Source organism: Strongylocentrotus purpuratus, unplaced genomic scaffold, assembly GCF_000002235.5.
Source record: "Strongylocentrotus purpuratus isolate Spur 01 unplaced genomic scaffold, Spur_5.0 spur5_scaffold_6, whole genome shotgun sequence".
Lineage (NCBI taxonomy): Eukaryota > Metazoa > Echinodermata > Echinoidea > Camarodonta > Strongylocentrotidae > Strongylocentrotus > Strongylocentrotus purpuratus.
The window spans coordinates 22,056,360-22,075,617 of NW_022145612.1; the positions used below are offsets into that span (position 1 = coordinate 22,056,360).

The 19,258-nt window shown below is 37.4% G+C and overlaps 1 protein-coding gene across 4 annotated transcripts in view; it reads left to right on the forward strand.

The window, feature by feature from the left end:
- The first annotated feature begins 863 nt into the window (after positions 1-863).
- LOC105446639 (peptide methionine sulfoxide reductase MsrB) overlaps positions 864-19,258 on the forward strand; it is a 28,084-nt gene continuing 9,689 nt past the window's right edge. The window contains exon 1 of one of the 4 annotated variants that reach the window (XM_030972468.1): positions 864-1,080. In XM_030972468.1, the coding sequence (XP_030828328.1) occupies positions 912-1,080 (169 nt within the window). In that variant the 5' untranslated portion in view covers positions 864-911. Of the gene's footprint in view, positions 1,081-3,030; positions 3,400-7,902; positions 8,435-19,258 lie in introns of those variants that run through there. The other 3 variants (XM_030972469.1, XM_011683682.2, XM_030972470.1) reach the window with 3 other exon arrangements.

The following is a 19,258-nucleotide window of genomic DNA, read 5'->3' on the forward strand; positions in this document are numbered from 1 at the left end:
AGAAGAAGAAGAAGAAGAAGAAGAAGAAGCAGAAGAAGAAGACGAAGAGGAAGAGGAAGAGGAAGAAGAGGAAGAGGAAGAAGAAGAAGAAGAAGAAGAAGAAGAAGAAGAAGAAGAAGAAGAAAAAGAAGTAGAAGTAGGAGAAGAAGAAGACGGAAGAAAAGAAGAAGAATTAAGAAGAAGAAGAAGAAGAAGATCGAAGAAGAAGAAGCTATAGAGCTAGGAAGAATTAGAAGAAGAAGACCGTGAGAAGAAGAAGAAGAAGAAGACCGTGAGAAGAAGAAGAAGAAGAAGACCGTGAGAAGAAGAAGATCGCGAGAGAAGAAGAAGAAAAAGAAGAAAAGAAGAAGATCATCAGACGGATGAAGAAGAATTAGCCAAGAAGAGGAAGAAGGGGAATTAAGAAGAGAAATCGGAAGAAGAGGAAGAAGAATTAAGAAGAAGAAGAAGAAGAAGAATTAAGAAGAAATAGAAAAAAAAGAAGTGAAGAAAAATTGTTGTTGTTGTTGTTGTAATTTTGAGTATATGTTATCAATAATCTAAGTTTGTTTTTATTACTGTGGCAGGCCTTAAATTTCAGTATTTTTAGGGCAAGGCCATTTTTCTGTAGGGCACGTTCCTATATTACAGCACAAATAGGAAGAATTGGAAAGGGCACAAAAAATCTCCAAGGCCAATGAGAGGGGCATTGAGGCCAAATAAAGGGGCATCCACGGCCACATGCCATGGCCTTGGTGGCCTTGGATTAATTCAAGCCCTGCTACGCACACACTCTTTATATTTGCATAAGTAATATCGGCAGTGTCACCATTTGTTTTCATCTAGCACTGGTTTTTTTACACGTGTGACGTCGTCTAGTCTTGATCTTCTTGCCATAGTCGCAATGCTTATGAAAGGAATTATCATCCGAGATGGCATCTCGATTTGGATTGCAATTCTCACGTCATGCCTTGTTGTCGAAGGCATGCAAAGTACAGACGGCTCGACGGACGATTTCTCCATCGGTGGGTAAAAAATTGGAATCATTTTCAACTTCATCGAGCACAGGTCATCGTTTGCTTCTTCAGCGTAATCGCGATCGTGAGTAGTTTGCTGGTCGGTTGTGTGCCGTCAAGGTGCCCGAGACTCCTCCGGTGATTGATGGGGTCGATTGGGTCTGTGGTGGCAGGCTGACTGTTTGTGACTGTTTGTTGATGTGGAGTGGTTGATGATCCAAGGATCGTAGGAGCAATTCGCAAGCGCAAGCGACCCCAGGTCTGGCTAGGCGAGTGAAAAAATGGGAAGGGGGGCTCGGGAGGAAGGGGGGCTCGGGAGGGAGGGGTGGGGAGTCACTCCCAACATGACTGGCTACGCATCCACAACCCAGTGAAAAAAATTATTATTTCTGGTATCCAATTTTGGAAAATTTTTTGGGGCTACTTTTTCAACTTTCGGGGCTCTTTTTTTTCATTTTGGGGGCTACTTTTTTCCATTTCGGGGGCACCTTTTTTCAATTATTCATAACAGTTTATTTAGTAGGCTTAGTTATGCTATGGTCACATTACCCAAAAGTAGACTGCTCGGCGGCCGAGCGGCGAGTTTTTACTTTTTAACCAATTCTGCCCGGGGGCTGCCCGGCCACCGAGCGGCGGCCGCCCAGGCACCGCTCGTTTCTAGGGCATCGCTCGGTCGCCGCTGAAGTTTTAGCGCGGAGTTAAAATTTGGGCGGCGCCTGCTCACTTTTCACTCGGTGCCTGGGCGGTCGCCGCCCGGACACCGACCTAATCGCTGGGCGATGCCTAATTGCAGCAGCGACCGAGCAGGCTACTGATCGGGCGGTCGCTGCTCTGATTTGTGACCATAGCTTTACTGGCTTATTTATCTTTGATTAAGGTTTTGGGCTTCCTGCTTCATATTTACCCATCATTTACATACTCATTTTAGGAGAGAGCGGCTGCTAGTAATTTTAGGGCAATCGTTTTTGACCTATCATATTTTGGCCTATTTTGGGGATTCTTATTGACATTTCTGGGGCAAACATGCCCGCCGCCTGTATTTTTTTCCCTTTTCCAGAAATATGAGAGAAACAGGTCAGTTATAGGTGAGCAATAGTCAATCTCCTCCTCTCCTCTCCTCTCCTCTCCTCTCCTCTCCTCTCCCCTCCTCCTCCCCCTCCCCTCCTCCTCCCCTTCCCCCTCCCCCTCCCCTCCCTCTCCTCCTCCCCCTCCTCCTCCCCCTCCTCCCCCTCCTCCTACCCCTCCTACTCCCCCTCCCTTTCCTCCTCCTCCCCTCCTCCTCCCCCTCCTCCCCCTCCTCTCCACTCCTCTCCTCTCCCCTCCTCTCCTCTCCTCTCCTCTCCTCTCCTCTCCTCTCCTCTCCTCCTCTCCTTTCCTCTCCTCCTTTCCTCCTCCTCCCCCTCCCCCTCCTCCTCCTCCTACCCCTCCTCCTACCCCTCCTCCTCCCCCTCCTCCTCCTCCTCTCCTCTCCTCCTCTCCTCCTCCCCTCTCCCCTCCCCTCCCCTCCTCCTCCTCCCCTCCTCCTCCCCTCCTCCTCCCCCTCCCCCTCCCCCTCCCCCTCCCCCTCTTCCTCCTCTCCTCTCCTCTCCTCTCCTCTCCTCTCCTCTCCTCCTCCTCCTCCCCCTCCTCCTCCTCCTCCTCCTCCTCCTCCTCCTCCTCTCCTCTTCTTCATCTTCTTCTTTTTCTTCTTCTTTTAATAAGCCACCATTGCCCATAGACCTATGTTTAGCCTTTCTTGTCACACACAAGGCTTAGCTATTCAATTAAAAGCAGCATTTCTCTTATCTCCTAGAGTACTCTCTCTCCCTTTTGTATTACCCAGTTGGCTATTTACACTGTAACTCCAATAAACAAAGAAATGTAACTTGGAATTCCTTCCCATTCTTAAACATTATTAATGTATGACCACTTATTAAAGTGGTCATTGGTATGACAAGTATATCTGGCATGTCGCCCTCTACTGTTAAGGTTAAGTCATTCTATAAGTTGACATTCACTACAGGCGTGAACCACCTTGCATGTGTAATCTGCTTGTATTGAATAAGCCCTGGGCTGGTAGCAGGATAATCAATGTGGATGTGTGCTACTGCTGGAAGCTCATTGAAGTGAACATTGTACTGCATTATTGCATTGTCATCTATCCATATATCATATTACATGTATATTAAGGAAGTGTTCTGGAGTTGGATAGGACTAGAAAGCAGCTATTTCTAGAAGCTTGGGTAGTGCATGACATAGCCCCAGTAGAGCTAGTAATTAGGAAGTCATCAAGTCTGGGAAGTTTGAAACTGACTGCTCTGAGTGCCACTGATTGCTTAATAACAAACCTGCTACCTGTTTTGTTTACTATAAATATTTGTTTTGAGAATGAGCATGGGTAATTCACAGCAGATGCCATCATCAGGTTAGTCATACATGAACTCATATTATATTCTTTTTTATTTTTAAATGTGATCATGCTATGAATACATGCCTTCATCACATCACATTTGTCCACAATTTCAATTATACACATCGTTATTTCCCCTTGTGTGTATTAACCAAGATTCAGAGAATTTGACTGCTGCAAGGAACCAATTCAAGATTGGGTCTACCATATGATTACAAAGAGAAGAAAGTGTGAGATCGAGTTATAGACTCTGGATTGAACTATACCCGTATCAGCTCATTCAGCTGATATTCAGATGATCTTAAAGTAACATCGAGATTGCCATTTTATTTGCTGTGTGACCGCTACAATGTAGTTTGTAGAATATATCTTGATCTACATGATATCATTTTTCTCCTCTAAGTTTCTGCCACCCACCAGTCTGTTCCTCAGATTTTCTGATTCACTCAATCACCATCATCTTCATAGAGCCAGAAGCTAAAACTCTATGTCCCATTTGCAGGCCAAACAAATGAAAAGGCTAAATTCCAACGGCATTTGAAAGATTATACTAATTTGGAACTTCCCTCAAAACAAAAGGGCTTGAAGATATTTTTTTTGTGGGAAAATAACGACCATTAGTTGTCGAATCGCCTTAAGTGATTGCAATCACCTAAATAATAGTCTGATTTTCAGACCCTTTTACCAAATGGTCGTACGTTATGTGCTGCACAAAGATTCAATTATTAGTCATGGGTTATAGATGTAGACAAATGCTCATGTACCTGTTACAGATAATTTCATGTATGTTATTACCACCCAAAAAAAAATGTTAGTCAGTCACTCGATAGTGTCCGACAGTGTAGTCCTGAAGGTTAACAGATTTCCTTGCATAATTTCAATACTAGGACACTGCTAATGCTAAATTTTACAGATAGGACATACATGACATATTCATAATTCCTGCAAAGTTCAACATAATTTGATGTTGGCTGCAAATGGGATACATTACCTAGTTAGTAGTTAGCATCCTTCTTGGGGTCAAGAAACAATGTGTTCGTGGAGGTGAATCTGGGTCTACTCTCTCAAGACTATAAAGGATTCTTGCTCTTGGATTTTTTTTTGTTCCCTGTAAAATCTTCATTATTTTTGAATTACCACAATCCACATACATGTACTGTATGTACATACTGTATACCCTCTTCAACCAACTTTGAGGTAATTGCATTAACATGTTGGTATGATAATCAGGAAATTAAGTTCAGTTTTGTAAGTATGAGCTATGAAGTATGTTGGAAATCATTGAAAGGATTTTGATAAGAAACTGAAACAAACTTGTGCATAAGTGAGTTGCATTCACATGACTTGAAATACTTCTAAAATATACTTCAATGAGGATAACTCATCAATATACCAGTAAGTGCCAAAGATAGGTGGTCATGAACATTCAAAAACACAAAACAATTTCAGAATATATCAGGAAGTAGCATGACTTCTATTTTTAAATGAAGTTATATACACCCTCACTCTATGCTTGCCCAAAGAACTTTTGGATTTTATGGGTTGAACTTTGTTCTTCACAAATATAGGTTTTGAGGTCTAGTTTTTGTATCAAACTTGGTGTGTCATATACACTGTAAAATATAGTAAATATAAATTTGTGCAATATCATTATCAATGATATAGCACTTCTGATCTATTATCACAAGTCATATTAGGACTAGGGAAATTGATTGAAGTTTGAAATTAAAATAATATTTCTTTTATTACTTTGATAGTTTAAAAAAGGGAGAAAATCTTACACATTCAATATTTCCTGCTTTTTAGAAGAACTACATAACACCAGAAAGTGATATCTCTAAAGCTAGAAAGGTTGAAAATACAACTGGAATTTTGTTGTTGAAAACAAATTGTTAATAATGTTAGAATTGTTGTATGGAAATCTCCAACTTTCTTTACCTGGATAGGTTTACAAGTCATGTACATAATTGGGGGGGGGGGGGGGGGGGGGCTATTGTGCACCCAAAAACTTTTTGTTCATGGTGTACCTGTCCATAGGAAAATGATTTTGTTCAGTCATCCTCACATGCTGGGCAAGCCTTGAACAGGATCCACAGATCCCTATCATCAGTAATTCTTTTTTTATCAGAGTTATTTTTATTTCCGTTCAACCTCAACCTTGGTAAAAACCAGACGGATTTGGTCAGTTAAACGCTTCATTACAACACTCATTCATCTAGGTCATCTACATGTACATATCAATTTATCAAAGAGATCTGAACTGATCGTGCCGTATTTACATGTTATTTTTATGACTGAACTTTGACCAGATGATAAAGTACTGTAGATATAATATTTAGAGTACACATTTTTGCACACTGACCTGTGTCCTATATAATATCTTTGAATTGAATAACAGATCATGTGAATGTCAAAGTGTGATTATCTGAAGGTCTCACAGCACAGAAAAGATTAAAGGTATAGACCAGTTCTGGTCATGCGATTGCATTGTGAAAGATACATGTTGAATCGATCAGAAAAGGTTGGCATATAAGTCTAGCATATAAGTATTGGTGTGTACTGCAAGGTTCTGGAATCATCAAAATGATGAGAAATTTGGCCCAGTCTTGGTAAAGTTACAAGCACTGTACACAGAAAGATGTGACTACACGATATCTATCCAGGCTGGATAGATATAATAGTTTACCAAATATATCAATTAGTAGGCGGTTTCCCGGCAAAATTTGTATCATCACGTATTAGTCAAAACATATTCTTTCACATGATTGGTAATAAGAGCTTCCATTTCATTTTTTGAGAGGGGGGCTTTTCCAAAACTGATCTATACCTTTAATAGACAGCCACTGTGAAGTTTTGCCCATGATTAAAACAGCAACTTCTAAATGGATATCTACAAGTTCCATTCAGCGTATGTACATGTAGGGTTCAGTTTAGTGAATGCTGCCCTCTCTGTAATTTTGACAGGGGATATTTATCTGAACTCGTCTGTGACAGATTGTAAACACTCTGTGTGTGAAGTGAGACTGTCAAGTAATGAGTGGGAAGGATGCAGGGGGTGAGGGTATCAAACACATTTTGTTGAAAGAAAACACTATTCACAGTCAATGATGAATTGGATGGTGATAGGGGAGAGGGGGGGGGGGGGGGAGGGTCCAAGAGATAATGCTCTGGTTGAATCCATACACCTAGAACCCATGTACAATGCCCATGGGCATAATGAACACATAAATGTACCTATACATGTACATGGATACTTGGAGATACATGGACATTATCCTACATGTATTTTGATTTCATTTATGTGAATTTTTCAAACAATGAAGGAAAACGAAAACGAAATGGAACTGTCCTTATTTATTGTATACAATTTCACATTGGCCATGACAGAGGAAAAGCGAAAGAGCTGCAGAAATTACGAAGTGGTAATAATTCATGTCTGTGGAGATATTCATTTCAGACAACCTTGAAGAGTCACTTCAGTTTTCATCACATACATGTACATGTAAGCATCCCTATGGGTCTTATCCGTGGCTCACTTGCGTCACGACCTGAAAATAAACATATATACATCTTTATTTTTATTTTAACCCTGTTCTTGCTTCTTTTTCTGTCTCACTGTCTTTTGTAAATTATTTTACTTTCTATAATTCTTTTACTGGGATTGTTTCCTCCCACCTCCAGTATTAATTGTTGGATTTCATAAAAAGAACACTCAAATTGACTATTTTTTTTACAATGGGTGCAAAATTGTCTTGCATCAACATCAGCTTTTGCTACTGTTTTATAAGGTGACAATTATCAGGGTCTACTTCTTCTTTTGCTACAAATTAGTGGGCAAAATTGTTGATTTTTTTTTCTTTGTTTCCTATTGACTTTTTGTGGTGAGCACTTCTTCTCAAGTGCTAACAAAAGACACTAGACCTATATACACATGTGCATAAACAATAGAAAGGATTTGTATTCATCATCTCCTTTTCAATTACAATTTCAATTACAATTTCAAGGATGGCAAAGTGGAAAGCTGAGAAGCTATCTTTTAACTGTAAAAACTTCCTTCCTTCATGAATACTTGAGTTAATTAGAAGGCTTGGGAATTCCCTTTTCAATGGACCAAGTGAAAGATTATCAAAATATTACATCAATATTATGTTCTTAAATTACTAATATACTCTACTGTTTTAATCTACAAAATTGTAGTTAATAAGGTCATGAATATTTCAGATTCAGATTCAGATTCATTTTTTATTGGTCCATTTGATACCATTGTGACATAAAATGGCTAATTCCATCTAATTTTAAAATCAAATATGATATACACGTGAAGCAAGTATTCTGTAATAAAAGCATTACAAAAATAGCTGAACCTTAGTGAATTTGATTTTTGTTGTTTACAAAGTATCATGAAAAATAAATTATAACCTTAAAATGTTTTTTTTTCTTTTCTTTTTTTTTTCTTTACGTTTTTTATCATCAAAGGTTTTGTATTTGTATTAAGTTTTAGTTTTGAAGATCTTCAATATATTTTCAAAATTATTTATTTCATTTTTTATACTAGTACTATATTACTTATGCTTTGAAATATATAAACACATGACAGGAATTCATTGCTCCATGATGTCCTTCCATTTTAATTTCATATCTCCCTCGAACACCTCTTTACATCATCCATGCAGTGCTCTCTTTCTCAAGTGCGTGGCCTAATAAATATCACCTTGTGTGTCCCTCCGTCACTCACATACACACACACACACACACACACACACACAAGTTACAACCCTCACACACGTCAGCCACGGTACGTGTTTACCCTCCAAGCATGAGAGAGAGAGATAGAGAGAATGAATTCTTGTAGCCTGCACGCACCAGCGCTCATCTCTCTCCCTCTCTCTATCTCTGTCTGATCTCTCATTCCTCCTCCTAAACACGACCCAACGAGGAGCCTTTTAACGATCACTGCATGTCAGTGTTACCTCTCTAACGGGAATTAGCATGTTTCGTTATATAGTGGATTTGCCCGATGGAGGGAAGCCTACACCGAAGAGAAAATTCAGTAAGTCCACCATGTTGAACTCGCATTAGAGATTAAATACATTGTACATTATTGATTAATTCTTGTTATTCGATGCCAAGCTGTGTTGCTTCAGTTCACTTGAAAAGGATTGATGTAATGGCAGGGATGCGTTCGTCTGCCCGCAGTGTGTCCAATGCATGCTGTGGTTGTTATGGTGGGCACTGAATTAAACTTGTAGCTTTATTTCTCTGAGATGTAATGGAAGTATGGTTGTTGAATGATGGCATGTGGTGTTTGATGGATGAATATATTCAAATTTATGTATGTATCTCAGACTTGCCTTTTCATATACAGAGCATATGTACGCCTACATGTAGCTAACATGGACAGGTGCATATTCTGTGCTGTCAAGCCAGACATGATCTCATGCTAATGTTATTAAGGGTCACGAGCATTCCTTCCAAGAAGAAGGAAATACACTGTAGTCGGAATTCATTATTAGCCAGAAATGTTGAACACACATATGCTAGGAATATTATCTCTGTGTTCAGTACATGTTTTCAGCATAGTAAGATAATCAGTTTCAGAAAAATATATTTCCAGTGGTATTTCAGACTTTTTTTCAAAACTCATAGCAAAATCTGACATCTGAAATTTGATGCCTCCAATGGCAGCAATTTTGGATGTTCTTAACCTGAAAATAACCAAGCATTTTTATATGTATCTTGGAAACCAGCCGTCCTTCTGTAAAGTGAACATAAAATGAAGGGGTACACATATCAGGAAGTTTAAATATTTGGGGTTCCTTAAAATACCCTTCTTTAGTGTTGAAACATTGTGCCATTTCAGATGTGATCCCTGCAAAGTGATGCTGGCATTTATTACCATGCAAGCTCTTCACATATTTGTCTGGCCAGCCCAATCTCTAATATTGACATACAGAGCTGTGATGGGCCTGAATCGTGAGGCTGCCGAAGCAAGCTATCATTATGAGAAGGGTTGTTTGGCAACTGATGAGTGTTTGTGAAAAGTACAACCCTTTGACCTCAATTTGTATCATCGATCCCATGCATCAATACCTCACACATATGCCTCCTAATCAATATTATATTTCCATAAAGTCGTGATAGAATTTCAAACATGGGAACAGCTAAAAATGAATTTAAATATATTCAAGTCCCACAGATATGGTAATGTTCCAAAATACATTTTGAAGAACTCAAGATATTTAGGTCCCATGTTATGTCAAAAATATAATTTAAATACAAGGCTGCACTCATGTCCTTATAACTTGATATTTCTCTTTCCGTCTTGATATTCATTTATAGGGATAGGTTGTGTTATTTTCTTCTCCCAGGCTGTCTTAGAAATTAAGCATTCAATTATACCCACCCTGTGTCTTGTATACAATCATAAATTCATTCGGGACCCCCCCCCCCCCCCTGGAGATTTAATGAAATTCTATCTTAATCATGTTACACAGTCATGTGACTCTCAGTCAGGTACTTGCAGTATAAACAAGAATTCTGACATGTCCTTATTTAATGATCCTCTTTTATAGCAAGTACAAGTACATGTATAGTATGCATGTAAAGGACTATACTGATCTGAAATGGTGAATGTCAACAAGCATCCAATAAAACTTGGTCATGAAGTTGAGGGACTGCACCTACATTATTTTATTTACTGATGGTATTTCCTGAATTGACAAAAATGGCATGCTATTAAACAAGATTAAAGTGATTACTGACTGGCCTTCATGTTTGAGATTAAACCTTTTTTTTTCTTCGATTGGATTCTCTTTAAAAAATGCTTTTATTTTAACTATTTATTTATTTGTTAAGCTTGCAGTAATGAGCCGGATGTAGGGGAGGGGGTGTCACATATCCTTGTATTGGCTTTTGTGACATTGAAAAGTTGACAATAACCCAACTTTGTGTACAATGGTATCTTGAATTATGTACCGGTATTGGTTTTTTGTTTTCATCAGTGTCTACAGTTAAATTTAAATTGTTTTGTTTAGACCTGACAACTATCTGACGATTAGCGTGTCCACACACAAAACAATTTATCCCGAAACTCTATAACGAAACGTCGTAAAAAGAATCATCGTATAAATTTCAGAGTGTCCACACACAAGAAACGTCGTATAAATAATCATCGTATAAATTCCAGAATGTCCACACAAAGAAGAAAGTAATCCTGAAAAATCTACAGCGAAATGTCGTATACACTGTAGGTGTGCAGTTTGCTACTGCGGTCATGAAATGGAAGCGAAAATGAGAGGTCTGGTCTCCTTTCGCTCGAGGTCATGTTAAGCCCCTCCCAGTTAGTTACACTAGTTACACTCCCCCTGTCCACACACAACATTTTCCGTGATTAGGCGTGATTCTTTATCGAGTTTCAGTTCAAAACGATGCCCAAACCTGCGTTTCATTAGACTAGTTTCGTTATACGACGAATCGTTAGTGAGCGTCCACACACACAATTTTCATCATAAAACTATCGCGAAACGGTATCACTATCGCAAAACGGAATAGCTAATCATGGAAAATGTTGTGTGTGGACAGGGGGTATAACTGTTAGTGCCCACAAATATTTGTTGGTTGCATACCTGCAAGTGAATTCTGGTAGATCAGGAAACATTGAAAGTAGGAATTGATGAGTCTTCATCTTGAATCTGTTGATTTTCAAAATTAGCTTATCCTTAATTTTCAGTACAAGTTGCTCTTGACTCCCAGAATGCAAAAGCACTCTTCCAAATTATGAGTTTGTACTTGTATGATAGCCATCTATGTTTAGATAAACAAAGCCACAGTCCAGAGTCCTGAAACTTTTCAAGAAGGAATGCCAATACTTTGTGATTATAGAATGAAGTAAAGACGTCACTGGTGACCTAAAAGGCCAAGGATGCAATTGGAATGTATTTATTTTCATATCATGGTGCTGACACTAGATAGTAAGGCCGCTTGTAAAGTTGAAGATTTTGGGCAATGTACAGATTGAAATTTCATTATGCATATTTCAATTCCATACTTATCAGTAGTAGTGCTTCTTGAAAAGGGAGGGGCATGCAAGTATAGGCATGCGATAGTATTGTATTTGAAAAGCAACACATCATCTGTTTTGAGCCAGAAGCGCTTTAACTTCAATTCTTTATCATGGAGTTAGTGTTCCTTTAGCTCCAAACAGATGACATCTTAGGATATACAGTACATGTCACCTTTAAATTCTGGTGGTCCTATTTATTGGGGAATTGCCTTGGTTACCCATGACGTTTTAGTTGATATACCACACCTTTTGTGCGTGTAAACAACATATTCCACATAAAAATCTATGAGTGAACGTCATCATATTACTTTCAGCATGGACTTTGCTTCCTCCTCTTTTGTTGTCTGTATCAGATTTGTAAGGAGGAAAAATTGAATTAAATTGTTCAGTCAGGCGTAAAATATCTGTAATTGTCAAATCCAAAAACTCTTTTGTTCCTTCTTGTGTGGGCAGACGTCAAACTGCATTGAAATTGAGGAAGTGTGAATAATAACGCAATACTGCTAGGTATTAAACTTGAATAATTTTTTGTATAATGTATTGTGTACATTTCAATTTCGCTCCGCTTTTTGTCCATGACTTGTGCTGTCATCTTCAGTTTTTGTTATACTCAATAAACTGAAGTATGAAGGAAAATAAGCAGCGATTTAATTAAACAATCCTAAGTTGTAATTGCAAAAAATAGAATAAAGTAGATAAAGTTTGTAACAGTACCTACATTATTCTAGTATTTACATGTAAAATTAAAGTACATGTACACAAAAAGTAAGACAAATACATCTTCACAAAATGAGGATCATAGAGTATTGTCTGTACATGTACATGCTCTTTGATAACTGAAATGACAGTCCTTGGCTCCTTGTAAACACACAATTAAAGTAACTTTATATTTGACTAGTCTAGGACGGGGGAGGTACTCTTATTGTTCTGTAATTCGGCCACATCAAACGTTCACATGCACCAGGTAAAATCGACAGTGCATTTAACAACCTATTGAAAGGGACCCAAGGTTCACACATGTAGAGTACATGTATTTATTGATCTTAAAGATACTATGTCCCATTTGCAGGCCAAAAAAATGAAAAAGCTATACCAACTGCATTTGAAAGATAATACTAATTTAGAACTTCCCTAAAAAGGTGGGGCTTGAAAATGTCTTCAAGTGGGAAAATAACGACTATTAGTTGTCAAATCGACTTTAGGGCTATAGAGCCCAATAGAGCCCAAAAGTAATGGTCTTGATTTTCAGACAATTGTACAGAATGGTCATACGTTTTATGCTGTGCAAAGATTCAATCAGTTTAATCTTGGCCATCACAAGAAGTGGGTTATTGATGTAGACAAATGCTCATGTACCCTTTACAACTCTTTTCATGTATGTTATTACCAAAGAAGAAAAAAAGCCAGTTAGTCACTCAATAGTGTCTGACAGTGAAGTCTAGCAAGTAAATGGGTTTCCTTGCATAATTTGAATATAAGGACACCGCTAACGTTTAAATTTCACAGATAGGACATACATGACATATTCATAATTCCTGCAAAGTTCTACAGCATTTGAGGTTGGCTGCAAAAGGGACATAGTACCTTTAAGGAAGATTGTAAAATAATGACTCATCTCCAGTTCTCCATGGTGTACCTAATGACAAAAATATCTACCGGTATCTTTATTTGACTCCTAAATATTAAAAGAAAAGAAAAGAGGAAAACAATTTAATGAATTTGTATATAAAATTGTATTCCATGGTACTTTCTGCTTCTTGAATGCTCGAACAGCTTCACCATTTTAAAATTTCATTCTAGATGCTGAAATTGATTTTAAAGTGAACCTATAAAAGTGACTAATTCATTTTTAAATTATCAGGAAAATGTTTTGATACAGTTGTGTGACATGCAGTGTATATATATCTGTATGATATAATATGCACCATGATTCGTGATATAGCTGTTTTGCGAGTGGTAAGACTATCACATTCCCTGATCACTTCATGGGCTATGGGTGATATAGGATGGAATGACAGGAATGTAATCTACCAGCAGGGGTCAAAGGTTACCTCTACCAAGAGTGGAATAATGCTGTCAATTAGATTTGCCATCTACAGATGATGTAAACCTACTCCATCCAAACTGAAATTACACCAATATTTTATCAAAAATTTGTCTCTTTCCCATGCTTACGGAGATAGGAATTCATTCATCTTTTCTCTTAAATTAAGTTTAGTTGTCAGGATTCAAATCATGCTAGAATGACTGATCAGGAAGTGTTCTTAAAAAGCATGCTAAATTATTTATACTGTAGCTTGTGATATTGAGGTTCAATGAATGTCCAATGTGGTATGACCTCTGTCCATTTCTTCCTAAGATTCTGTGATAAAAAAGAGGCCGGGATTTTAGTTTTTCATTGCTGTTTCTCTTGATTAATGACAAGTTGCAATGTTCCCAAGATTGGAAATATTTGAATTCCTTTTGTTTTAATGATGATATATATATATTTTTTTTTTATTTCTGATGTGTTTTTTTCTTCTTCCTTTAGCTGTTTTTGTACAATAAATTTAATTCTGTTGGATAGTATTCTGTTGTAGGAAAGAAACAAATCATGTTTGAAAAGTTTTGGTCCATGGTTTTGATCCATTGTTTTGATCCATTGTGTGAAATATTGATTTTTGGTATGACATAAGTGTGTGAAAAATGGAGAGCGAGATACCCCTTGAGACGACAGCTGGTCTTGCATCATACTAGGATAGTTTAGATTCTTTGGAATCCAAAGTAAAATAAAAATTCTTGCTGTGACACTTACTGGTATGTCTTTGTTTTAAAATAACCCCTCTTATCTTGCCACTGTAAAGGGGGCTTGATAAGAATGTCCAAGTAAAATGTGTCAAAAGCAGAAATCCCATTTGTAAACATACAACCAATATTTCTGTAGTCTGCAGTAAGTTAAGGATCAATGACCTTTTCATATGAGTTTCATTCATTTTTTCCCCAATTTTTTTGAACTACTAAAATGATAGCTATTTAAATCCCAGCTTTGTTCATTTGATTTGATTTGATTTGATTTGATTTATTGGTTTCTGCATCTTTTTTCTTTTTTTCATCATACATTTTCATGAACATAATATGGCTTGATACAATATTTCAAGTGTATATAATCATGCAGATGTATACTTAATTTTATTCATTTTTCATCCCATAAGGCAAGATTTGACATATGACTGCAGCCTGTACTATCGACAGACCTAGATTGTATCGTAGGTATGCATCAAATGTGACAGTTGTTCTACTTTCGCTCCAATCGATGACATTGCTGCTCCCCTATGTGCCATTTAAATCGGTATCCCAGTCCTCCCAGACAATAATTAATGGCAGTACTGGCAGTCAAAGTCGGTCTTCTTTTATTTACGCTGTTTTGGAAATTCTCAGCTCTGGCATTAACGACCTACACTTTAATACGGCAATGCTATATTGATGAAGGCTTACATCAGATATGAACCTGTTTGGGTCTATTTTTACTTGCTTTCAAATAAATTTGTTTTCAGATTCATATTTTACCATATAATTCCTCATCACAACTCTGATTGAATCAGGCTGATGCTTCTCTTGAACTACTTGAAATCCAATCAACAGAGATAATCACTAAAGTCCTAAAATGAGTGAGAAGGAAAACAATTGTTGTTCTTGTTATTCTTCTTCTTTCTTTCTGGCTCTCTTTCATTCCTTCATTCAAATAATTTGTACCTCTTCTGTTCTTTTTCACAAAATTGAAATAAAAGATACCGTATGTGACAAATTACTGTTGGTAATGTTGTGGACTTTTTTAGTGCAGATGATCATGGACATTGATTCATTGTTATGCATCAAACAGAAACAGATCGAGTCTGGCTAATTCTCCATTGCACAATTGGAAAGTACATGTATATGTGTGGTGCATTTTTTTTAGACATAGCTATGTAAAAGTCATCAGTGGTATTACACCTGTTGTTTGAAACACGCTGTTCCCTTCTAATTAATACGCCATCTCGAACGACTCAAGCAAAGAAGTCTGGATACCGTGTCTCATCCTAAGTGACTTTGAAGGATAATTATCCACCAATTAGTTACTTGAAAGGCTAGCTGTACTATGCAAGTATCTTAATTACTTTACTTTTATTCTTTTCATGGGCTTGATCCATCTAGCAGGAGAGATTTGAATGAATATCATTAGGGTGTCCTATCAAAGTGGTCTATGGCTATAATTTTGACATGGTAGTGAAGGTTACATAATGGCCAGTGATGTCACTGTCTCTTATAAATACTGTGGAAGCAATTTTATTTATTGTACTAACACCTGTAGTACACATTGAACGTGTACATTTGTAGCCAGAGCTATTATAGGGGTACATTAGAAAACTAGAAATGGGCCAAAAATTGTAAATATAGACCACAACAGTTTCAATTCTGAAATAAATAGAAAGCACTTGCATACAGATCCAGGAAATTTGTGTCAAGACTCCCTATGAAAAAAAAGCCATGATAGTTGAAATAGATACCGGTACAAAAGGAACATTATGATAGAATGTAAAATGTTAAATGGTTACCTTTAATATAAATATTCTTTAGCAGTGAATGTTCATGAATCTGAAAAAATGTTTCAAGCATGTATTGAAACCAACACATCCAGATCGATTTTATATTTTGTCAGAACGGCGTACCGGTAATCACTGCACCATGGGTCTTGAAATGCAACTGAGCTTGTACTTTCACTGTTATTTTGACAGTTGCTTAGCTGCGCTTTTGAAGGCTCAAAATTCCTTGGGGCGGGCGGTAGGAGTTCTCTCTTTTCTGATTGAGTGCATGGGATAGTTACTTTTATAGCCAATACTTTTTAATGATTCCAGCTGGACTTCAGTAACATAACAGACATGAGTCATTCACCCTTACAACTCTTTGCACTTGATCACATTCTTTATTTTCGCATGATGGGACCCTCTTTGCAGTTTAGTCTCTCATACCATAGACAGTTAAACACCATTGTTTACACGGGTGATATGAAGAGGAGATTGGTGGCTAAAATTGAGAGCATTTGGTTGTCTTTAACCTGCCATACAGAGGAGATATTCCAACCTTTTTGTAATTTAGATGGAAGATACAGTTTTCTATTTAATCCCCCTTGAATGAAATATGGTTTCGTCAAACCGGTGGATGCATGCATGGGATTGCCTTTTTTTTTTCAATCTTTCATGTCAACTGTAATGAATATTTTATGAGACACAGACAGGCTTTCTACAATAGTTTCATCTTGAGCCTTTTGATCATTACTCACATTACCTAAAGCTTTCATCAAACTTTCATCAAACAAATGTCTGTTTCAGCAAGTGATGATTATGGTTCATGCCCGCAAACTAGCAGGTAATTTGTCGCTTATAATCAGATGTGCGTATCTTCGCTGAGGCCATATCTCTCGTTTCTGATTTAATTAAAAACCCTCTTTAGAGAGTGGGATGGTCAAGATCGGCATGGTCCAATTACCCAGTGTGCATTGCACCATGGGCGTCATGTGACACCGATCCATTATAAGAAGGATTTATATTTCATTCCTGGAGGCGTTGCTTCTGGATCTGGATGTTTTTCTTACAGTTGAAGTGGGCCATCATTGGATGGAATGGAAGGGCTTAAAAGGACCCATGATTGATCATAATATTTAGGATTTAGGTCTTAATTTAGATTGTTTACATTTTTTAGGTCTTAAGTTAGATTGTTTACATTTTGTTATGAGTGCGAACGTGTAATGGAGAAGTCTTATTAGTGGGAGAGAGACGCAGTTAATTCTTTCTAAATATGTCCCCAAAAAACAATAGAAGATGCAGACATGAATACTTTACTATTTTTTGTACCCCAAAGTCTGAAAGTAATGAGATTCATACTGCACAATGTTGTCATAATATCCTGATCATGTTAATCATACTAAATCTTCTAAATCTTCAAAATAAAAGAAAGCAAAATGCAGCACGTAATTGCATAATATTCATGTATGTTGTAGTTCAAAGTTCCCTAATAAACTTTCAAAACTTTGTTGTCCGTTGTTTTATTTTTACCCAAAATTTCTCGACTCAAGTTCATCAGCCTTCTTGATAAATTTGTCTTGTCCTTTACAGCTGCATTTCTGAGAATAATATTTCATCAATACACATCCGCATTAGTTTTCCATTATGAACTTGCCCCTAATGAACCAATATCTCATTTTGTTTATGCGACACACATGCTTTTATATGAGCTTGTTACGAAGCAATATCTTTTTGTGTAACCCCAACATGTCCATGGGCTTACGAGGGGACTTTATCATGACGACGCCTGATCAGATCTTGAACAAATGATTGCCATCAACACACAAGGATTAATATATGTGTGGTCATCACCATGATAATACAGATTGCCTGATGGTATTCCAATAGAAACTTAATCAGAGTAATAAAATTCTAACACCTTCAGTTTGAGACCCGTTCTTGTTTTTGTTGTTCATCATCATGATCAGGATCACCAGGTCATGAATAATTCTATTCAGAGTTGCTGAACCATCAATATCATCTTCAAACTCTTCAGTCCTCTCAAAAAGTATGCATAATTTTTGTTGGTATTACTCCTCATCTATTTATGCATACATTCATACACTCTATTTATAGGCCATATTGTCTCACACAACTTGTCTGTCATCAAATATAATTTGGAAGCAATCGTTATCTGTCATCTCCTTTCATATTGCAAATATTATGAATAATTCTCATTCCATCATTGAATAGATGCTTTCCTCTATCTATCTCGTTCACTTCTGCTGAGGGATGCAAGAAATCGAAAGTGCAAGTACCTTTCAGGTCATACAATGTTTATTCTCGTAAACAATTTTTTCAATTTAGCAATCAAGACCTGAGATTATTTCTTGATATGTTCAAAGAGGTTTGGAACGACATACGACATAATCCCTTTCCCGTTTCCAGTTTCTCTTTCTCCCGGCCTCCATCACCATCCATTTGCATCCAACGATCCTCTGATGGGAGTCGACATTTTGATACGAGAGCACATCATGTGCGACTAATACAATCCACTCTACTCTGTTCATGTAACTCTTAAAGTCTCAGGCTGGGTGTGGCCAGCCAGTGCAAAGTAGGACTTGATGTATAAATTATTAAGCATCACAACTCTCAAAAACATCCGCTTGATAATTTTGCGTGAGGTTTTTGAGAGTTAATTTTGAATAAATTGCTTTAAAATCAACGACCAATTTACCAATTTCCAGTCTTATTTTCACAAGTTCTACCATTCTATGGCTATACTCAAACTTATACTCAAACTAAAACCATTGGGGTTTTCACAGGTTCCACAATGTGATATGGATCATATATTGATCAAATCTTGATTCTATACATCTATTCAGTTGAATAGTGCATTGACATTCATCAAGAGTTTAAAAACCGAGACATGACAGCTCGTTGAAGCTCTTTTCCTTAAACATGCTTGACCTGGTTTCCATTGTCAACCCAACTCTGCTGAGAGGTTTTGAGATTAAATGAATGAATGGTGATATCCAAAAGAGTAAATATTTGCACGAGGTCTTTCTCATTTTGGGGCATAATATGATAATGGAAACGAAAGTCATTAGGGTATGGGCTTGGAAGCTGAAAAACTGATAGATTTTGCTGGAAAATAGCATGTAAATTCTCTCTCCCCTCAGTCTTTCTCCCTCCCTCTCTCTCTCTCTCTCTCTCTCTCTCTCTCTCCCTGTCTCCCTTCCTTCCTTCCCTCTGTCCCTCTGTCCCTATCTCTATGTTTAAAGCTAATACTTTT